We start from the raw sequence: 24,349 nt of genomic DNA on the forward strand, positions 1-24,349 counted from the left end.
ATATGTTTGTGTGAGTGTAGTTTATTCTTCAATGTCATTTAAATTTAAATAATTACCAAGTCACTAAAGAGGCACAGATAAATGTTGCAATATTCAGGATGCTTTTTTGTGTTCTATGAATTTAAAATGGTGACATTACAGAAAAAGGAAGTTAAATCACTCACAGCCTCTTGCATGTCTTTTGAAATCTCTGCCACAAGTATAGTTTTTTGGTTTGATAGGACGTTAAGCTATTGAAATATAGTAGAAAATAAGCAGCTATGGATCTTTTTCATTTCAGTTCCGGTGTCAGTGGTGCAACATGTAGATCTGGTTGAAGTTTTTCGACTTTTTCCCAGCCTGACAGGCTCAATACGATTCACTAAGTTGCATGTTTTTTACTTTAATACTACTAGTGCATGGATGTGGTCTTCTGTCAGATCCCATCTGAGTGGTCAGACAGAGTGTGGCTTTATCCAGACCTCTCTCAGAAGATGGAGGACAAGCCATATATTATTTTGGCTGCAGCAACACAAGATCGGCATTGACTGGAGGTCTCCGAACTCAATGGTGGTCGAGATGACTTCACCACAGTTTCTGCGACAGGCTCAATCCATATTAGATGGCATAGGCTCCAGCTCCCCCCACAAAGCTGCTCAGGATGAAGCAGGGTCGAAGATGGGTGGATAATGTTTAGTACATGTACAGTTTTATAGAGTCCTTTATGGTATTACAACAAGCCGAAACTATTGTATCAAAATTGGTGTGGTTAATATTATGACTGGAACATGTACTTGCATTATTCTGATTAGAATAACACTCAGGTGATTGGAATAAATAAGATAAAAAGACAAGGCAATATTATGGACTGTAAGAGGAACTGACGTTTCAAGTACAGTGTGTTTCATTTATTTTATTTTGATACTTTGTTTTACATTGTGTAGGGCTGATATCTCCCAACTCCAGGGGCCTAGGTTTGATTGCCAAGCCCATTTATAAAATGTTTATTTGTATTTTGTGGCCATGTGGATATTTGTCAGGTTTCCATCTGCACCTTAAAGACACAAGTGAAACAGTAGATTATCTAAAAGCAGAAAAAGAGAATGTGTTCTGTGTTGTTTGCATGTGAGCATGCCCTGTGATTGTCATGTATCCTCTCCATTGTTGGTTCCTGCCTTGTGGTTCAGTTCCACCGTGATAATTAAATGAAACTGACCTGGTGTACGTGACTAATGTTGTGTTTGTGTGTGCCATCCCATGGATTTCTGTCCAGTTCAATGGTCTTGTCCTTCTTTGCACCTGATCCGGCCTGAACAGGCTGCACCTCCCTCAAGTCCAGTGAGGGAAAAAACAAGTGAAGAAAACGAATGAGTGTTTCGTAGTCATTTAACAAGTGATGTACATTAAATGAGAAACTGCTTTAATATCTTATCTGCCACGTTTTACATTTGGCACACGGAAAATATTACAAAGCAGCAGGCTATCTGGATAACAGACAAGATAACAAAAATACCAATATAGAGAAAAGCCAAGCAAAATGACACCTTTTATTGGCTAACTAAAAAGATTACAGTATGCAAGCTTTCGAGGCAACTCAGGCCCCTTCTTCAGGCAAGATGTAATCAACCCCTGAAGAAGGGGCCCGAGTTGCCTCGAAAGCTTGCATACTGTAATCTTTTTAGTTAGCCAATAAAAGGTGTCATTTTGCTTGGCTTTTCTCTACATTCATAATTGCTAACACGGTACAACAACCTAGTACTACAAAAATACCAATACAAATGGACAGAGGATGTAAAAAGAGAGAAGCAAGACATTCTGTGAAGAAATGAACACAAGTGAATTCCCCCACTATGTTTTGAAGGAAGATGAGTCAGTCTGTGATTTTTATGTTAAAACTAGAAAATAGTGTGAAATAGTATCTTAAAAATAATTTTAAAATGTTTATTATTAGAGACATGTTAGTGTGAAGCCAGTCATTGTTTGTGATTTTCTTGTATAATAATGTATAGTCCATGCTCAATGGCCACTGTAAAACAAAAAAGAGCAGGTTCAGAAAACAGATGGACGTTCGATGTCCATCGAGACAGTGGGTGATTTCACCTTCAAAGACTAGTGAAGAATATATTAAACCAAGCTGATCAGAGGGCCAGCATGGTGGTTAAGGCATCATCAGTATGGACTTTACGTGTTCTTCCTGAACTTTTAAAAATATCAGTTCTTTAATGGCATTTTACTGGGATGTGTCATTCCTTGCAGAACCATTGCTGACAAAGACGTATTTCATTCTATAAATGGTTCTTTACACATGAAATCTGTAAAGTATAGTAGGCTGACTGTACATGATACTACCAGATCAAGAAAACCTGAACCTAGCCTGTCTTACAGTATGCTGTGAGAGTCCTGTTAAAATCAGTAATCCACTGGTATTTCACAAATCTCTTATTATCTGTTCAGTGCTATCTATGGAGCATGTTATGAATCTTGATAAAGTTTTTTTCTGGAACCTTCATGTGAATGGTTGCCCTAAGACATTGTTCAAACGAACACTTTAGCTCCTCTGTTCTTAAGAATGTATGTCTTTTTCTTTTTCTCCAGTACTCTAGTGTTCCCTCCATATCCCAAAGATATGTGAATTTAATGAATTACTGGCACTAAACTGGCCTGGTAAGAGTGAGCTCGCCTAGTGCTGTGTCTGTCTGGGTGCCTGGTAGTGTATGGAGATGGTGGCTCCCACATGACAGGGCATTGGAATAAGCAGACTGAATAAATGGATTAAAAGATAGGTGGGTGTAACTGATTAAAGGCATCAGTGTGTGTTGTGTCTAACAAAAGCTTGTCTTGTTAGAGATCATTGTGGAGTAAATATGCTACATTACACAAAAACAATACTTTACACATAAACGTTTGGTGAAATTGTTATTTTTTCAATTTTTCTACCAAGACTAACTTATTATGTCTTACTTGTCCTTTCATAGGCATTTGACAGCAGTATTGCCAAGGATGAACATTTGGCTGTAGCCTTTTTCCAAAGAGGTGTAACATTTTATAAAAATGAAAAGTAAGTGTGATATCAAACTAATACTTGCATATTATTATATATATTATATATAGTTATATATTAGTTAGTCAATATACACAGCATATTTTCCTTCATCTGTTCTTTAAATTCATGTTTCTCCGATCATGGTCACAAGGAGCTAGAGTATATTTATGCAGAAGTAGTCATATGAAATGATGCCAGGCATGTTCTGTGCAGAGCACATGGCAGGATTAAAACATGTCCACGTTTGACAGTTACTGCAGACTACTGTATGTGCCCATGTTTAACAGCTCGTGGTGTGATTCCTCTATGTGCCTGTGCTCCAACTGTACAAAATAAATGCTACCAGATGTACAAAACGTTTTGTTTTATGTGATATTTATAAAGTTTCTTCCCTCTGTGTAAAGACATTTAGGTTAGATGAATTGCTGTTGCTATATTAACCCTAATGTCTGGGTGTGTGTGTTTGTGTGTGCTCTTCCTGTGATGCACGGGCACCCTGTCCAGATGTTGTTCTGCCTTGTGCCCGACGATTACTGGCATAGGCTCCAGCTGTCCCACTTCCTGGCTCTGGACAAGCAAGTTAGGAAAGTGGATAGATGGATATTTATAAATTACTGAATCAAATGACATATGGCAAAAAAGTAACGCATCTCATTTCACAACTTAAAAACTTAAAAGCATTCTAACGTGCGGGTCATCAAGGGAGTGGTTCATTTGTTTTATATTTGCTTCATGCTCCTTGGGATAATATCTGGACTGCGATAAAGAAATAAAATGGCTGAAATAATGCTAGATCTATGGGTGGCTGGAAATATATAAAATAAAAGCAAACTCCACCAATCATATATTTGTTAATTTGTTTTTTTTCAATTTTCAATACATTGTTGTATTAAAAACACACAATGAATTAGTTACCGATTGCCAATGAAAACTAATCACAATGAAAATGTTTGTCACTAAAGGAATTTGAGGAATGCTTTATTTTGTGGTAGTAGTGAAATATTCCTGTAATCTTTTTTAATATGCTGTTCTTTTCTATCCATTCATATTTAGTTTCTTTATCAAAGCCCACTTAATCAAAATTCTGAGATTCTTTTCCTCCACACAGTTTCTCATTTTTATATGTTTATTTAGTCATATGTGGGGCTTCTTGAATACAGAATTATTGATCCATTTTTCCAACTTATTACAGATATGAAGAAGCATTATGGGATTTTCAAAAAGCTTTCTTCGAATTACGTGGAAACCAGCTGATTGATTACAAATTACTTGGCCTGAGGTACAAACTGTATGCTTGTGAGGTAGGTGAAAAAGAGAGACTAAATGCTTAATTTCAGGTTGAAGAAGTGCTGTGTTCCTCACAAAGTATTTTGCGGCTGGCCTTAGTGTTTTGCAACACTTCTGATTCATTGCACACTCGCCTATTTAGTAGCTTTTAAAGTTCTGTGTAAATCCCAGCTTGAGAAAGTCGGACAAGAGTACACATTGATAGTATCCCACATATTTATCAACTGTTGAATCAGGATGGATAGAGAGATAGTTAATATTTCTGAAATAATATTTCAAACATAGGATTTGTGTAGCCCATACTGCTTTAGTGGATATTTACATCCACACATGTTCCCTTTTCACAACTTTTAATGTATCATTCTCAAAGCTCTCTATGGGACCATGAGATGATGATGATGCCTTTTTAATGGCTTAAGAAGCATGTGATTAACTATTTCAAACTAAACAGTCATTATTTATTTATTTACAGTATTCTTAGTCTTGCGTCAAGCTGATCATAAGTGTAACACAAATATCCCCTGGCTGGATTGAGTAAATCTTTTTATTTCTTATATCAGGCGACACGGCCTACTCAGTTCAGGATTTCAACTGTCTACAGTGAGGCTGCAGTTTCAGTCCTCACCATTTCTCGAGTATGTGACCGAGTCACTTGAACAGCTTAAATATGTCTGTTGTAAAAATCTTGTTGAAGTGTTTTAGATAAGGCTTACTATGAAAGATACTTTTTTACTATGTCTTGGAGATCATTTAATATGTAGGAGATAATGTAGCAGCCAGTTCACATAAAAGCATTTGCAGAAGTATTTGAAAAACCCTCCACTCCAGAATATTTCAGACATGGTCTTTTGCTGTTGTTGTCGTCATTAACACAGATTTCCATCACTGAACCCACTTAATTCCAGAACAGTGTCACAGGGACCAAAGTCTATGGCAGATGCAGTGAGACCATGGCAGGAACCAAGCCTGGATGGAATGGAGTTCAAAACATACTCGATCACAAGCACTGGTCCGTTTTAGAATTGGCATTTAACCAATCTTTGGGATAGAAACCAGAGAAAACCATCTACAGTGAGAAGGTCCAAATTACACATAGACAGTTACTAGCTAGGATTCAAACCCAGTCTATAGGAACTGCAAGGTAGCAACTCTAAGCTCCTTGTCCACTCCTTTTACTATCCAAAAGATCTGTGGGCTTTCTGAATATAAAATGAGTAATGGTGAAGGCACACTGCAATTTTAGACTGTCCCAGTGTTCAGAAAATAGAATGTTGAGAAATGTACAGGAAGGGCAAAAAGAGGTACTGAAACTAACATGTAAGTGAGTATTGTTTACCAGTTAATTAGTCTGGGCAAAGTACCACCATAGAAGCAGAATGATAAAGCGATAAAAAAAGAAAAAGGTGGAAAATATGATTTTCTAGCAGCTGGAAAGTGTGATTTTTGTAGGCATTTGTATCTATTGTCGGAGCACAGAGATCTGAAACAGGCCGCAGTCTGTCAGATGAATGTTGACTCAGTCACAGCTGTTAGGAGTAAGTAGAATCATACATTTATTATTATGAACTTAAAAATAGGAAAACCCCTGCAAGCCTTTTGTTCACTTCACGTTTGACATCATACCTGACAATAAAATAAGAAGTTATTAGTGGTAACATGTAGCAGTGACACTGCATATGCCTTATATCGCAACACAATGCAGCAGACTAAACTAAGCAGGACCAATAAAGTAATCAATAAATATGAAAAAGTATTAAGAAACCTTTCAATACCAGGGTTAGCAGGATAGACGGATGGATTACATGCCAGGTACAGGTTTACACAATATGTACTAAAGAGTTCCAGTAGCTGTTATTGTGCCTGTGATCTGATTGACTTCATGTTGCTTTATTGGATTTTAAATTTGGACAAACATTGCCAGGTGGTCCTCCCTGCATGGAGTTTGCATATTCTCCCCATGTCTGAGTGAGTTTCCTCCCACTGTTCAAAGACATGCGGGTTAGGTAAGTTGTCAGCGCTTAATTGGCCCTAGTGTGTGTTTGGTGTATGGGTTTGTGTGTGTGGGTTAGTCTGCGATAGACTGGCACCCTGTCTAGGGTTCATTCCAGCCTTGTGCCCTATGCTAGATGACATAGGCTTCAGCTCCTAACCCTGTGACCCAGGCATGGATTAAGCGGGTAAGAAAATGACATGACATATACATTGGAAAATGAGTTGAACAATTTCAGAATAAAATGAGTCCCAGTGGATCTGTGAGTGTAGTGTGTATGGTTAACTTTGGGTACTCTGTTTGTCATCCCAGATATTGAAAGATATACTGTTTAGGTTAGTTATCAATTCTAAATTTGCCCCGTGTGAATATGTGTGTGCATGAGTGCGATGGAATGGTATCCATCCAGGTCTTTTTCCTATCTTGCGCCAATACTGCTGGCTTAGGCTTTGGCTCCTCATTTCCCTGAGTTGTATTAAATGGGCTTGAAGATGTTATTTTATAAATCACAGTGGTTATCAAAACAACAAGCCTGTCTTTGATAAAAACTCAGGTGTGGAAAGAAAAAATGTCTGTCTTAGAGTTGTTGACACTTTTTTGGCAGAAAGCTCATTATAAAGATGTCTTAAAATGAGCAGAGATGGTCACGATGTAGATATTAAGGTGTCACCAGCAGCAGTAATACTCATGGTTTAGTAATGTGTATGTCAGCCATGACTGGAGAACTGAACAACGTGACATGTGCTCTTATGAAGCCCTCATCATGGTGATTAAGCAGCCTATCTGTTTCACTTCATTCATGTTTTATGCCTAATTAAGGTGGTCTGCTTTGCTCAGATGCTTTGATTTTTAATGTTGTGTCAGCACATACCAGTAAGAAAGCCGCAAAGCACTTTATAAGAAAGAAATAATAAAAGTAAAATGAAAAAGAAAACTATGTTATCAGTGAAGCTGGGCAGCGTCTGTCTACTGTAGGCTAGCAATTTGTTAAGTTCTTTATTTAAGAACTAAAAGTAATTCCTTAACCACTTCTGCCTTTGAGAATGCATACTTCATGACAAAGATCTCTATTGTGTATTTCATTTCATGTGACCAGGTTCTTCATAATGTTGCATTGGCTCATGCACAGCTCAGTGAATGGGAGAAGGCTGAGGAGAACCTGTTAAAGGCCTTGAACCTCAAAACAGAGGCAAAACACAAGCATATCGACCGGGCCTTGGAGTCCATCTTGGTAGGTACATTTACATTAAATCAATTTACTATAAAAAAGCTAAAGACTAGAATATGTATGGTAAAATTAGAAGTTTGTAATGACTTATTTGATACCTAATTTAAATATTTGTCCATCAGTAAGAAGAGTTTAGTATTCTGATTACTTTCCTGGACTTCTAGTGAAGATCTGGAATTGTTAGGTTGAAGCCATATGGTGTGTGCAGTTGGAGAGTGTAAGGTGTTAGAATTCAGAGAAAGGACAGATGGTGGGTTAAAACACAGCAGAAAACATGGTTAGCATATTAGTCCTGGCAGTGATTAGGATTATAGGTTATGTGTTCATAAAAATTACTTGAAAATGGTTTGAAATCGCTTCGTTTTTTTTTTTGTCTGGCGACTCCTGATTGACCAGTACGAGAGAACCCCCCCATATGATATACCATTCAATTTGTCTTGATGTCTGGTTATATAAGTCGTTGAGATTTTAGCGATTCCCCTCTATTTTTGGCCCTCTAGAATTCCTGAAAAACACCCATTTTTAGGCCATTTTTGGACTATATTCTGTACATGAAATTGTACCCTTATGATAAAGAGTAAACCAATAGATGTCTTCAGCAAAATGATCAGGACTTGAACTTGTGCATGCCACATCAAACAATCCCAGGGGTTCATCCCTTAATAGGATCATGTGAAGTTACTCCTTTTCACAAAATTTAAAAAAATATAGATCAGTAAAATAGGCATTTTATGATATTTTGAGGCTGTTGACCATAAATGTAATAACACTCTTGATATTTGATTCTTTAGCAGTGGTTTTGGCCCTCAAATAGACACTCCCTGAAGTTCAAATTTCAAACACAAGCATTTGGGGTATCAATTGAGACTATTTCAAGATAAGTGATTACGCATATACGAGTGAGTACCCAAAAATAACCGGAACTGAAAAAAAAAAAAGTTTTAATAATTTTTAGTCTCCTTCAAAATACTCTCCATGTGAATGAATGCACTTGTCCCAACGGTTTTCCCACTGGTGGAAACGTTTTTGGAATTGCTGAAGAGGAACGTTGTCTAATACACGCAGCAATTTTTCTTTGACTTCCTCCAAGGTACAAAAACACTTTCGTTTGAGTTCTTTTTTCATATGCGGGAAAAATAAAAAGTGGCATGATTAGGTGAGTAGGAAAGGTGGCAAGAACTCCAAGACACACAAGTCAATTCAGAAATCTCTTCAACATTCCGATGACGATCTCCGTAAGTTGCATTGCAAACTTTTTCCAAATTTTCGTCATTCCTAATTGTGCAGGGTCGGCCAGATCTTGGTTGGTCTTCAAGTGACATTTCCCATCGTTTGAAAAGCGTCAACCACTCGCTCGTACATCTTTGTTTAACTTAAAGCTTCCTCTTTAAAAATAGTTTCAATCATCTTTATAGTTTCAGCAGCTGTTTTCCCTAAGAGAAAACAAAATTTAACGCGGTCTCGCTGTTCCTTATGATCACCCATCACAAAAATCGCAGAACACGTTTAATAAGCACCAAGAAAAACCGACACGGAATGCCATACGAACAATACAGAACAACGCCACTTGGCAGACTGCCACAGAATACTGTAAGTATGCTACACCTAGCGCCGAAATTCACAGCTAAGTCTAGATTGTGCGCCAGATACAGATTCCGGTTATTTTTGGGTACCCCCTCATAAAGCTATTTTTGATTTTTGATCATTTACTGTCTGTCTAGCTCTCTATGAACCTCTAACAGAGCTTGAAAAATTATAGATTTCTGTTACAGTCGAGAATATTTACACTTTAAATTGAAGTATAAATTTTAGTATTTCAAATATCTGATGCAGCCGTTCTTATTTACAGTATTATGTACTTCTTCCTTATGAAATAAATCATTACATTTCTTATGAACACAACCCGGATTAGGGCAGCTCGTACTAATTGACTTTTTTTTAACTCTGTATAGAAATTTGACGTGTTATATCAAAAGCTATACAGTATATATCAAAAGCAAAAGTTAAATTTTGAAAAAAAATAAGTATGAATAAAGAAATTGGGATATTTTTTTTTAAACCCACACAAACAAATTCACTGTTTGGTGGGTATCGGAGACAAACTCAGCAGTACTTCGGATAGTCTCCATGTAAAAAATATCTGGACAGTCCCCTGCAATGTCCATTCATGCAGACCCCCCAAAACATACACTTAAACAGGGGTCTCTTTGGAATCACTTGTAACTTAACCTGCATTACCTTTGATATGAAGACCCGAGTACCTGAAGGAAAACCAAACAAACACGTGGTTTACTGGTGCTATGGAGAGCAGAAACTACTTTAACCTAAAAAATAGTTGCCATTTGTGAGGAAGTAATAATGAAGTCAGAACTTAGTTAAAGAAGAAGGAGATTTTAAAGAGAAGAAATGTTTCTTCCTTCTACAATTTACAGCAGTAGAGCTGCTAAAGTTGCAGCAGCAGCATTGCTTAATAATAACCCAGGCAGCGTGCCACTCTCATTCCTTTGAAGCCTTTGTTTATAACATTTTTCATTTCCTTTTTACCACTTATATTTACATTTCTTTATAATTACATGTGCCACTGTTTCCCCAACAGAAACAGAAGCTTTTTAATCTTGTTGAACTGCCACCTGGAGTGCTGTTCAAACCAAACAGGCGTTACGTTGCTCAGCTGGAGACAAAGGACTATCTAGGAAAGGCAAAGGTAAGATGCAAGTGCGGTGTATGGGCTGTGATTGTCTTCTCCATACTTTGGATGGATGATCAGCAAGGCAGAATCAATCCATCAGCCTTCATTTTATTGAACTCATTTACAAGTAAAGTGCATCTTAGTTAAATATCCAAACCAGAGTCACAGGAGAACGTAATACACTCGGGTTTTTACAGTGAGCTCGTAAATAACATCCACTTGACCAATATGACGAGAATTAATCCTTTTTGTTCATATGTATGTATGTTTACATAGAGTTTGTGAAAAACTGTGTAAATGGGCAACTTCAAAAGGAAAACAAGTTAGAAATTGTACTCATGGTGCAACATTCTGGTGCATTTGTGGGCATAGTTTTGAAAATGTGAACGTTTTTCATTTTAATTTACGTCATATCACATTTTTGTTTTTTAAATATTTTGCAGCAATAAGTCATATTCAAAAATAACAATGATAATATCATGTAGAAACCTGTTGTAAAGGCCAACCCTGACACAGATAGGCATAAGACACAAGTTCAAGCAGACGTGAGTTTTTATTTTCTTTTTTACCTTGTGGGTAATGCCTTCCCCGTTCCTACAAGCTCAACACAGCCCCAAGCACAACACAATACTCTCTCCTTCTTTTCCTTTTCTCCTCCACTCCTCCCGGCAAGTTTGGCTCCCTCCTCCTCCCGACTCTTGCTTCCAGAGTAACGACTGCTGAGTCCTTTTATAATGCCCCGGGAAGTGCTCCAGGTGCTTATTGACCTACTTCCAGCAGCACTTCTGGATGTGGTGGAAAAACCGTCCAAGAGGGCTCAGCAGCTGTTGCAGCACCCCTGATCCCAACAGGACTGTATCCAACTCCAACTCCTATTTTATACTTTTTTACTGTTAACTTACTCCAAGTAGCAGGAGAAGCGAGTTGGTGTGACAGAAGTTCATGCAAGCCACTTCTATAGCTAATACAGACAGCATCAGGCAGAAACTGTCACTGCCACATGCCCTGGGGATCTGTTTGCCATCAGGAGTGGCTATCGGATAAGTAAAAGAGACAAATATACAAGTTTAGATAACTTCTCTCTAGATACATTTAAAGTTGTAAAGTAATCTGTACAGCAATTGAAACCACACAGAATATTTCTCTGTTTTGATATTACCATTCATGAAAAATTGAAAATGCTTTTCAGTGCTAATTTTTAGTACTAGGATTTTTTTACTGTGTTAGCCATTATGGATGTGGTGAGAAGTTAAGCAAAATGACGCCTATTATTGGGTAACTAGAAAGATTACAATATGGAAGCTTTCGAAGCGACTCAGGCCCCTTCTTCAGGCAAGATGTAATCACAATATGCAAGCTTTCAAGGCATTTGATTCCATCTTGCCTGAAGAAGGGGCCTGTGTTGCCTTGAAAGCTTGCATATTGTAATCTTTTTAGTTAGCCAATAAAAAGTTTCATTCTTAACTTCTCACCACAGTGCTAGTTTTTAAAATTTCAAACATTTGTATAGTGCATCCTGTTTGGGATATCACAATGCAAATTGAAAAAGTTCCACAAAGAATAAACAATTTCAACAAAAAAGTAAACCCGCTGGCAGCCACTTTGTTTCAGCAAAGAAGGTTAGAGACACAACAGTTTGCCTTTATCTATGTCTGCATACAGTTTTTGCCGACAAAAAACATTTTTTTCTTCTGTATATTTGTATATACTCCCAATCTTACTCTCAGATTTTCTGTGTCTCCATAAGACTTTCAGTGCTATGAAGAGCTAGATTCTATCCCAAGAGAACTAGGTGTAGGGTAAGGCATTTCCCCATCAATTTCTAAACTAAAAAGCAAACAATAAATACAGCTTGGACATATTTAGGTTCAGTCGTGAAAACTGGAGTGCCTAGAGAAGGTGCACAAAACACTTTCCGATAGTGACCAGGCCGGGATTCAGACTCATCCTCCTGGAGTTATGAGGCAGAACTTCCTGGTTCATAAAAACCAATAAATAAATATATGCCGTACACCTTACCATAAGCATAGGTTCTTGTGGACACAAATGTGTCAGGATGTTTGCTGCACTGATTATACCAGCTGTGTTAAACTCCGGTCATGCAGAGACAGAGTAGCAGACATATACAAATTCAGCCATCTAAGAAATCTCATGTATTTACACTTCCTCATTTAGTGGTCAACCTCCTGTCTGGTGGAAGCATACACATATTTGAGTCCATAAATTGTCTTCCAAGCGCACATGTGTGACAATGTGCATTTACAAAACATTTTGCATTTTCTTAAATGTTGAGTATTGTTAAAAATATAGCACCCCTTACAACCTGGTTGGATTTATAAGGGACTAAATACTGAAACTTAGCAGAAAGTAAACATTCCATCATAATCTTTATTAGAGAATATGTCTGCGCAACAAGGTGGATATTATTTAGGACGACTTAAGAATTAATGAATAATTAAACTGTAATGTAAAACGGAATGTAATAGAAAAGACATGGGTTCAAAACTATAAAGAGTTGAAGAATCAGGAGACAACCCTGTTTAATGAGGGTATGAAGAAAAAGACCCAAAGTAAATAGCATGTGAGGGTGCAGAAACATGGCCACAACTGTATGAGAAGAAAGATGAGAGGTCCTAGTGCACAGAATGGTCCTCTGTTCCACAATGAACAGCAACTTCTGGTGGTGTGGCTCCCTTTATGATGGAAGGCAGGAAGAGGTGGGGTCTAGAGAAGGAAGAAGCAAAAGTGACGTCAGTGCTCCTCAGGTCTAGAAGCCTCTGGACTGTGGATGAAGAGGGAAAGAGTATTAACAATAGTGCTCTCTGCCTGCTTGCTTGCCTGCCTTATGTTTTTATAGCTCTGAAGATGCTATCCAAGTGCTCTTGCATGATAACGGAAACACATTTTCTGGTTTTCATAGTTTTCAGTGCTTCAGGATCACTCCTTCAAGTCTGAGTTCTTTATACGAGTTTATTCTATTGAATGGAGAACTAACATCAGTAATAGGAGTAATGACATTCTGGCTGCTCTTTCCGTTAATTTGTTTAAGATACTCCATGCATTCTCTAGTAAAGTCCAACATTAAAAATATAAATAAACACATTCAGCCCATTCATGTTCTCAGATTTGTTACTGATATCTTCTTTCTTTCTTCAAGGTAGTAGCCTCAGTTGTTCACCAAGATGAATTTTCTGGATTTGCTCCACTTCAGCCTCAGGTAAAGGGCAATTCTTATTTTTCTTCATTTTCTTGTCTCCTTTATTCAATTTCTGCTTAATAGTCTTGAGACTATTTGATACTTGAGTAGTTGTAAGGTGCTGGTTAGATAGCTGCTATCCTTCATTCCTGTGCTTTTCAAAATGTACTTTATACAGGGTGGTCCAGATCTAATTATGCAGATCCAGATCGTCTGGATGACTTTGATTTATACAGGGGCGATTCCAGTTCAGCTCGAAGACGATTCTTCATGTCGTCAGTTCGCACACTTCTCGATGGTCCGGGATTTTTTGGGTGATTTTCAATGTAATAAACTTAATAAGTTATAGTGTAATGAAAATTGCATAATTAGATCAGGACCACCCTATACACGTGGTATTGCCTCATTGTTCTTGACCACCTATTTTTTTTTTCAGTTGAATGCAGTAATTGGTTATTAGTTAATGATGAAAATGTGCAGGGAAAATAGATTAAGAGGGGACTGTTTGAGACTGCAGAAGTGTTTCTAAATCAAATGTCTCCAAGGGCCTCATGTATAAACAGAGCGTACGCACAAAAATGTTGCATATAAACGTTTCCAAGTTCAAATCGCGATGTATAAAACCTAAACTTGGCGTAAAGCCACGCACATTTTCAAGGTAGCTCCAACCCTGGCTTACGCAAGTTCTCCACTCGGTTTTGCAAACTGGCGGCACCCAGCATCAAAGCAGTGCTACTGTTCCAGTGTGGTTTCCCATTTTTTTTTTAGATCAACATCCCTGATGCGGCTTTATAAGTACACTGAAATTAACTGCATACAGTTTATTAGTTTAATGCATATGATTGTAATTAACCTGTAACAATATAATGGTCCACAGAATGGTCAAATTATTCTAAATATCATAGCTGCTTTAGCGTTGTTACTCTCGCTGCACCTTTTTCTTCTTCTTCCAGCTGCTCCCATTAGGGGTTGCCACAGCAGATCATCTTTTTCCATATTACTCTCACTGCACCACTTAGAGTATTTATATCACTGTATCTGAGTGGGGAATCACAGATCTACATCAGCTGATCGGAAAGAGAATTATCGGTATACAGCATCAAGAACATGCTGCCTCAGCCATGCTGTCTATTGAACTGCTCTCATACGGCAAACGCTTCAGAGCCTTTCCTATATGGACCTCGCGGTTCAGAAGCAGTTTCGTCCCAAGAACTATAAACGCATTCAATCAGTCCATCAATTGCTCCTTGTAGAACACTTTGTCATTATAAATACAATCACCTCACTGTAAACTTGCGATAGTTATAATGTTGCACAACCTGAGCCACTTTATAAAGCGCGTATTTACACATGATGACGATATCACTTTTAAGATGAAATGCAGCAAAATATGTTTATTATATTATACAGATAAAAGTTTAACTTCATTTAAATAATCTATATTGTTAATAATTAAACATGTGAGGACATGGTGCCACAGCGCTAGTGAGGAGCTGGCACTCTGTTCACGGATTGTTCCTGCCTCGCGCTGTATTCTTGCTGGGGCTGGCACGACAAGGGAAGGATAGATGGATAGAATAATTAAACATGTACTATGAAGATATTTCAATGTTCCTTAAAAGTTTTGAAGAATCGGCGTTCTAAACTTACAGATGGCTTAACATCTATTACAGTGCTGATTGTGTGGCGATTGGTTACTTGGAGAAAGAAAAGGAAGGACAGGAATTGGGGGTTAGTACATTTGAAAGAGACAGTACTGCTACAATAAAGTATTTCATCGAAGTATACATCTCAGTATTTTAATTATTCAGAGAGCTGTAATATCACGAATGTAATGGATTCTGTGTCCTGTCGGAGGAAGAGAAAGCCCGTTTAAGAAGCACATAGTGATTCACACACATAGAGCACATAGAAGATCAAATATGATATGATAGAACATATGATACTGTGAGCTTGGATGGTTGTTCGCCATTAGGATTTCACATCCGGGAACAGCTTCTTTATATGAAACATTACAGCACTCACGCTGCATTCATATGGCAGACCCCTAGCATAACACTATTTTCAGTTTTTAAAGGACATTAATATTCACATATCGTAAACCATATATCTTGCTACTATAACTTAATAATTTGTACTGAACTTTCAAATGTGCTCAGTTCTAAAAATTTTGAGGAGTTTGTTATCAAGAACTGTGAAATAAAAATAAAAAATACTACAAGTTTTAAGCATCTAGCATTAATGCTGATGAGCTTAGGAGCACGCACTGATACAATGCATTGCCGCCACATGACAAACTAACTCAGGATCCCAGATTAGGACCCGAGTACAACCTCAGCACTACAGTAGTTCAGACAGAATTGAGGGCCTACATGCAGGACTGGATGCAGATTAATGTCATACCCAGGATGGAGCAATTGCAGGTTAAGGGCAGTGCTCAAGGGCCCAACGAAGTAGAGTCACTTATGGCTTTTACGAGATTCGAACCAGCAACCCTCTAATTGCCTGTGCAGACCACTAGCCTCAGAGCCACCACTCCGCCAATGCTGATGGCTAGGTAATAAGTAAATAAACGGGCCTCAGCCCCTTGCTTGTCTGAACTACAAAGTACATTAAGTGAATGAATAGTGAAAATTAAAAAAAACATAGTCGCCAGCATCTGTGTGTGTATGAAATATGGAGCTTTGATTTTAATTTTTCAAATAGCCAACTCTTGTTCTTAGTCCATTGTATCTGAACAACTCATGTCTGCTGCAATATTGAGATTCAAATAATTATTTTCTTTCTTGAAAACAGGTGCAGGTAGTTCCTTCCAGACCGAAAACTCCTGAAATTCTAAGGTGATTATTTTCAAAGGGACTTGGCATTTCTTAATTTGGGTAACTTCATGTATGATTATTTAATCAATCTTGAGAAGAAAAATACACACAATGTACAGTGTTTATATAACGCTTAATCTTCACAGTCTAACACCAAGTCAATTAAGCTTCAGGGATATCAGTTTGACCAGTTAGGAAGCAAAAGCGATTGTGAATCAACTTCACCTGCTTTGGTGCAAATGAAATTGACAATAGGTACACTGGAGATGCAAGACATCCCCCAAAAAGAGAATGGTTCTGCAGGTGGTGGCCACAGATATTACTCTCTCCTTATCCTTCCTGACTGATTCATCTCTAGTTTTGCATTTTGCTAGTGTCCTTCTCACTACTGATAGCATCAGGTGGTACCTGTAGTAGATTCTGGTTACACAGGTAGTTCAGCTTTTCCAGGATGACACAGTTATATGTGCCGTCACAATTGAGGTCTACATTGATTACTTAGATGTTAAACCACCTCAGACGGGTAGTATAGCTAGTGTGTATATATTGTGGCAGAGGGCCAGGGCCCTTACCTGGACAGGACGCCTTAATAATGGAAGGACCGGGGGAAAAAATCGGCACATGGTATTAGCCTCTCGTGGAGCGATAAGCGGCAGCACCATGGATTCCCACAGTGCATGCTGGGACTTGAGGTTTGTGGGCTCAACCCTGTTGGGCTCCGGAGGGGTGTGTGTGTGTGTGTATATATATATATATATATATACAGAGTTAAAGATATGTGACGAGGATGGATAGGATTAGAAATGAGTACATTAGTCAGCTCAAATTAGATGCTTAGGAGACAAAGTCAGAAAGGCGAGATTGCGTTAGTTTGGACATGTGCAGAGGAGAGATACTGAGTATATTGGGAGAAGGATGCTAAGGATAGAGCTGCCAGGGAAGAGGAATAGAGGAAGGCCTAAACGAAGGCTTATGGATGTGGTGAGAGAAGACATGCAGGTGATGGGTGTAACAAACAAGATGCAGAGGACAAGAAGATATGGAAGAAGATGATCTGCTGTGGCAACCCCTAACGGGAGCAGCTGAAAGAAGAAGTGTTGTTAACAACCCTTTGAGAATGTATGTATTATATATGAGGGCAAGTGAATAGTTATTTAACAAAGTCAAAATTAAGTTAATATTTATAAATGGGAAACATGTGAAATAAACCACGATTCTGACAAAGCAAAAAGGAAAAGTAACCAAGCATCAGTACACCCTTAGCCCATAAAAAGCCGATTACTGCTTTCTGCTCTTCTTTGGAGCAGAGCAGAGTGTCCATGTTTACTCCATAGATACAACAAGAGCAACAGAATAATTTATTGGTGAAACTTCATCACTGTGGCCACAGACACACCATGTTTCCACATGCGCATGGGAAACTATATATACCAAACCGAATCAAAATTATCACAAAAGTGTGGAAAATTTGTAACTTACCCTTCTACGTAGTATAGCACTCTCCATCCTGTTTAAATGAATTTCAGGGTCACAGAGGGCTGGAGCCTACCTCAGTAGGAGAGGGTGCAATTCAGTTAACAGCCCTTTTTGGAGCCAACTTAGAGCTGAGTCACAGATTCCAAATCCACGGTTTGATTCCCACACCTGGTTATTGTTAATGTCACATTTGCATGTACTCCCTGTGTAACTGTGTGTTTTCTTCCAGGTACTTCAGTGAATGTGAGTGTGTGCATGTCTGAGTTGGCTTGGCAATGGACATCCTTCTTGCACAGGACTGTTTTTTTTCCTTGCACTCCACACAGAAGGGAGAGGTTGTTGTCTTCTGTGGCCCTGAATTGGATTACATGGGTTTGAAAATCGGGGCAAAAGAATAAATGATGTATGATATAGATCTATATTTTTATCTTAATTTCAACAAGTCAATTTACACATATAATAAGGTCTTTATAAACCATGTTTGCCTCTTTGCCAAAGCTTAACTACATCAATACTTCTCACAAATTCAAATTGGAAATTTTATAGATTCTTCCCGAAGAGTACTTGCACATGCCTTGTATATGAAGGCACACTAGTGAAGATTGTGGTTGTGAACATTGATAATCAGCCAGTCCATAGGATCGCGATTGCCAGAGTCTATCTGGGTCCAGCAAAGAACTTGGCCAGAACCAGCCCTACATTTAGCGCCAATCCTTTGCCCACACCTATGCTCACTTTGTACTTAAAGTCTTCAGTTATATAGAAGAAACACATTTTAGGCAGTACTAGTAATTAGAAGAAAGTAAATAATAATAACATTTATATAGCGCTTTTCTCACTACCCAAAACACTCTCCATGCACTGAGGACATGGGGCGTGAACCCATCATCTCTTTAGCAGTCATGTATTTAAATTCTTGTTTTTTTTTCTTTCATCTCTCACAGAAAATAAAGTTACTTTAGTTTACCTTTATTGTGCACAAGTGGAAATTAGCTTTGATCTAATCGGCAATATACAAAGCACATTCCTACATATAAGGCATGCAGTAAAATACAAATTAATGACATAAAAATATACATAAAAAACAGAATTTTAGAATAGTTGCTTATTTTAACAAAATTAAATTTTCCCTATTTAATAGTTTTATTACCAACTGTATAAAAAAAACGGTTACTACTTTGATTTGTTGACATTTTGGTAGAACGTATTATCTCCCAGAAGGTAAAATATGGAAACAGCTATTTCAGTAGTGTGTCTGGTCCTTTGCAGTCTTATATGCTTTTCTTTTTGCTCTTTTGTTGTACAATTCTTGAAGCCCTGTTTGCTCTTGTCCACAGAGTGTTGACCCCTATTGGATTATTTTCCTAAATGTATTTTTATTAGTCACAGACAGCCTCCTGAGCCAGTACATTCTCAATATGACATATATATTAGTTATTTGAAATGTTTATTTTCCCCAGCCTTCTTTATAAATAGCTGTGCTGTTGGCATTTTCATAAATATATTTTGTGTCTTCATTACAGTTCAAGCTGTTATCCATTATGGTTCCCAAGTACTGAAAGTAACTGTCTCTCTCAACCTGTTCTCCATTGAGGAGCCATGGTTATACTGGTTCAGCATTCTTCCTAAAATCAACAAGGAGCTCATTTGTCTTCCTCACATTTCGTTGGAGTTTATGCTCCTAACGCCACCTCTGGATCCTCTTGGCCACTTCCTCAAAATGTGCCACATTGCTAGAGATGGCAATCCAAGCTGTGTCATCTGCAAACTTGAAATCTAAACAACTGCGGTCAGATCCTCTCCACCTATTAGAACAGAATACAATGTAACAATTCTTGTTGCTACAATAAGTCCAACTAGGGCTTAAAGGAATTCAGTTGAGAGTTTTTTGAAATTCCAATTTACTGATTAAATGTCAGTTGTTGAGAATTACATGTGATCATTAAGCAAAAAATGAAACTGTAGTCTTTTTGTTTTAAATCTAAGGGCTTTAGAGGGTGAACCTCACCGTGTTCAATATGAATTCCTGTCCGAAACACCAGAAGAATTGTCAGTGTTACCGGGAAACATCGTTTTTGTCTTGGAAAAGGCAGCTGATAACTGGGCAACTGTCATATTCAATGGAAAAGTAAGTCCTCAAGTATCTGGTCTTAGCAAGGACAGCCAATCACTTTCCAAATCCTCTTCTCTAACTTCAACAATCTTAGAGAGACCTATTATTGTTCTCATACCAACCATTGAACCCATATCTTCCTTAACCACCAGCTTGACTTCATCTCCTCTTTAGCCATTTGGACCATTCCTTTTTAAGGTGTTTTAATGTAACGTGGAGATGCCCATTCCTGGTCCAAACTATTCTAGTTGTAATTCAGGGGATTGGCAGTTTTATTTATACCCAAGCTGCTATTGATAAAAGGTAGATTTCTGGTTAACTTGTACCTTAGTGATTGCTATTATTCTGTGTCAAGCTAAACTTTTACTGCTCTGTGTTTTCTTGAACATAAATTGAAGATTTTAGAACAGATAAATGGCCTGTTGTCCACAAACAGTCAGGTCAGGTCAGGTCAGGGGGGCATGCACTGGTACAGTGCGTTGCCACACCCACCACTCGACGAAACAGCTCGGGATCCCGGTTGGCAACCTCCCAGGCAGACACGCGGTCCAGTCCCACCCTTCAGTAAGGACCCTCTATATGCCATAGCCAGGTGTTACGTGAGCGTCTCCTTGGCCTGGTCCAGCCATTCCGGTCCTCAGCAATGAGAATCGTGGGAGCCGGAACGCCATCGGAGAATCACAACACATAGCTGTAGTGCCGTAAGTGATGCTCCCTTACAATGCAGGTAATGTGCCTTATTCAGGATTCCATGAGCAACTGCTCATTCGACACAAAGTCAAACCAGCAGTAAACAATGACTGTCGGAAGACAAAGTACCATACAGTAAGACTATCTTTTATTTTGTGTCACGTTTCAGATTGTCGGCTCTGAAAATGTTATGTTAGAGGAATATGTTAATAGAGGCAGACAAAAAAGACCCCGCAATGTCATAGATCTTCGAACTAGAAGCAAGTAACACACAGCTAGATGGATCCACATCACTTCCCTTATAATATTTAAAGAATTACTACCTGACTATTGCCTTTATTAAAGTCAACTTATAAATACACGAAGATTATCAAATATATCACAATCTGTTTTTTTGCAATCACTGTTTATTATGTCTGCTGAAATGTTCAATCCATATGCTGCAGTAGTAGTTACTCTTCTTCATCCATATTTTTCTTTCTTTTTACTAGAAAGGACTGGTCCCTTATAACTTTCTGGAACCTGTGGAGCTTATTAAAGGTGTCAAGCAGGATGCAGTAAGAAACATTATGTAAAATTCTTGATATAGTCATTATGTGAAGTATTTTATAAAAAATATGTATGGATATAATGGTAAATGTAATTTTATTTCCTGAAAGATCATGTGTTACATGTAATAAACAGGACTTTGGGGGTTTGGGGGGAGAAGTAGTTCTCAAGAACAATCTGCGTTATCCATGAACAGGTCATTAAGTTATTTATTAAAATTGAAATAAAAATTTATGAATCAATAAAATGATAAAAAAAAATACATCAATAACAATGAAAACTCTCCTCATGCCCAGTTTGTGACACTTTCAGCTAACTGAAAGTTTTTTTTGTTCTTTTGCACAGGAAGGCGATACAATCCCAGCACCACCAATATCAGATCCACCAGACGTGCCAAAGAGGAAGTCAGGTGCTGTGCCATAATAGATTTCATGCCAAGCAAATTGTTGGGTGATATGTGCCGTCTATGCCTAGATAGAATCTTTATTTTAATGTGTCTTCACACTCTTATTGGAGGGTTTTTCCTGACAAACGAGACACCATTACTGCCTAATATGCTAAAAAAAACCTGACATCTTACACTAGGATGTGAGGGAAACCAAAAGTAAAGGCAACTTAAAAATTACTCAATAAACACAATGGGCAGAAGTTGACACAATACAACATGTTTGCAATGGCCTGTGGATAAATCAGACACATACATTGTAGCATTCTGTTGTTAGTCTAGTTGAAATCAAGGTGAAAAAAAAAAACATGGATGCTACACTGCAGGATGACACTATTGTTGAATAACGTACTGTAGTGAGATTTTGGACAGAGAGAAATTCACCAAAGGCTGTTGGCTTGTGCTGCAGATCTGTAAGCCATTTGTGTACAAATCTAGTGCAGATGTTACAGTACCCCAAGTCATTGTGCACTATGGCACATGCAGATCCATAGCTGAAATCCAAACTTGCAGCAACAGCAGACAATGTAATGCATCTGTCTTCTCTGATGAAGGCATTTCCCATGTCGATATGGACTTGTGTGCACAATGTTGATGGTCGACCAGATTGAGATTCTTTGGTAACATTTGTTCTTCCCACTTTAAACCTTACTACCCATTCATAAACTTTTCATTCACTTGTATACTGAACCAAAATCGTTCGGTGAATTTCATCTGGTTTCACACAGTCTGCTTAAAGAATTCTCACCATGGTGCATTGTGCAACAATGCTGCAATCCTGCAGCGGAGTGTCCATGTTCATTTGACCTTAACTTCAACTAGACTAAAGGAGCCTTCAAGAGTTTGTATGGTTACCGCTAAAAAAAATAATGTAAGCAAAGGGGACCAATGAAGAGCAATTAAAAAATGTAACTCCCATGGTGACTTAAAATAGATGCAAGCAACCCCAACCCTAAACTGGGATACCATATCTCAACCCTGAAAGCAGGCCTGATAACCTGGAGACCCATGTAGAGTAGTCTGGCACACACCATAAAGCCGCAGGAGCTGCCACGTAGGGTCACCATACACTAGATAAATGTAGAAAGCCATGAACTGGACAGATCCAGCCATGCTGTAGTCTTACAGGACCAGACATACAATATACAGTATATATGGCCGGATGCAACACAGTATCACATTTCTAAAACCATCTTACGCCTCATGAAGGCAGAGTTCAAAGTAGTTGCAGTGATTTTGAATCACAAGGAGCAAAAATGTTCTTGTTAATGTTATCTGATAGTGAGCAGGCATCTGATTATGATAAACTGTCTCCTAAAAGCACCGTCTTTAAACATACTGTATGTTGTGTGTGCAGAGAGGACACTGCATGTGTTACAAATAAACATAACCTTTTGAAAGAGGAAAATCTTTCTGTAAAACCAGATTATATATTAACATTTGAAGACATTGATAGACTAGTAGTAAAAGTGAACAATATGTTTTCACAGGTGCTATGTGCCAGCGTTTCTCAAACTTTAAGTATTTACGACCCAAGTTTTCATAACAGTTTTAATCGCGCCCCCCTAACATTTTTTTGAAAGGAGCCCACTAATGCCAATTTGTTCTTTTTTTAATTAATGATATATCACAGATGCATATTTTATTATACTGTACCTACTTAACTTTTATCGACATTTATCTAACTCTATATTTATTTTTCTAGTATCAGAATGTACTTTAAGTTAATTTGTTTTGGTTTCAATAGATGTATTTTTCATATTTTTGATTCTTGTTTTATTTTTTTCACATCTTCGCGCCCCCCTAGGGGGGTCCGCCCCACAGTTTGAGAACCACTGCTGTGTGCACTCTCTGTTGTTCAGTCACGATGACAGTACAGGAGTCAATGTAAGGTTAAGAGAACTGGCAGCTATGTTTGTGAAAATACAAATTGCAAAATATGTATTCAAGATAACTGGTGTGTCACACTCCGTCAAAAGGAGGTGAAAGTGAGTGTGACTAAGAGAGTAAATAACAAAGGGCCATAGATAATGCAGATTCCGGGAACCAAAAACCAGTTATCAATAAATTTGACTAACGACACGCACATAACTTCATCAAAACTATGAATTATGCTGTACAGCACCCAACATCTCAATGCACATATAAACAAATAACTAAAGTAAGTTAACATTACTGTCTAATTGGAAATGCCAACATCCCAGGCTAGATATGGCCGCAGCATTTTAACACACTGTACATGCATAGACCACGGTGCTTATCTAAACTCTGTTTGCAGTGGTTATGTCATATAGGGATGCATTAATGACAGATATTGTAGTAGACAGAAGCACTTCACAGGTGTGTCAGGCCAAGTACCTGCAGTGGTCTGTGTGTGTATGTTTCTGTCATTACAATGTACAAATGAACAATTAAGCTTCCATTGCTTTGTACTACTCAGCTTCTCAACTGATAACAACAATTTTAGGCACTTAATTTCACTCATTGTTAAATGTTTTGTTCAGTTTCTAAAACCTCACTGGTTTAAAGTGCACAGACTGGAGGAATTGAGGGCGGGCGATTTAGGAAGAAGCCCTGTGGGAGGAGTCTTGGAAACAATTGACTTCTCGGCTATTCACTACAAACTTTTTAACAAGCTGTCCCCAGATGTGTATATTCGAATCATGTCTGGCCCCATGAGAATGGGCATACTGTGCCCTCAACACAGCAGTATGAATTCAGACGTTTGACATTGACAAAAGCCATGCAGATTCAACAGGATTAATTTGTAATATGAATTCATTTTTAACTTCTTGGTTTACAGAGCCTACCTTAAACTTAGGTGTATTAGGGTCTATAGTTTACG

General features: G+C 38.1%; 1 protein-coding gene across 2 annotated transcripts in view; it reads left to right on the forward strand.

Annotated features, from left to right (window-relative positions):
• ncf2 (neutrophil cytosolic factor 2) overlaps nt 1-24,349 on the forward strand; it is a 34,763-nt gene that overhangs the window by 2,020 nt on the left and 8,394 nt on the right. For both annotated transcript variants that reach the window (XM_039735472.1, XM_039735471.1), the window contains exons 2-10: nt 2,955-3,037; nt 4,215-4,323; nt 7,396-7,530; nt 10,124-10,231; nt 13,374-13,433; nt 16,209-16,252; nt 19,694-19,835; nt 21,002-21,067; nt 21,405-21,468. In XM_039735472.1, the coding sequence (XP_039591406.1) occupies nt 2,955-3,037; nt 4,215-4,323; nt 7,396-7,530; nt 10,124-10,231; nt 13,374-13,433; nt 16,209-16,252; nt 19,694-19,835; nt 21,002-21,067; nt 21,405-21,468 (811 nt within the window). The remainder of the gene's footprint in view (nt 1-2,954; nt 3,038-4,214; nt 4,324-7,395; nt 7,531-10,123; nt 10,232-13,373; nt 13,434-16,208; nt 16,253-19,693; nt 19,836-21,001; nt 21,068-21,404; nt 21,469-24,349) is intronic.

Source organism: Polypterus senegalus, chromosome 14 (genome assembly GCF_016835505.1).
Source record: "Polypterus senegalus isolate Bchr_013 chromosome 14, ASM1683550v1, whole genome shotgun sequence".
Taxonomy (NCBI): domain Eukaryota; kingdom Metazoa; phylum Chordata; class Cladistia; order Polypteriformes; family Polypteridae; genus Polypterus; species Polypterus senegalus.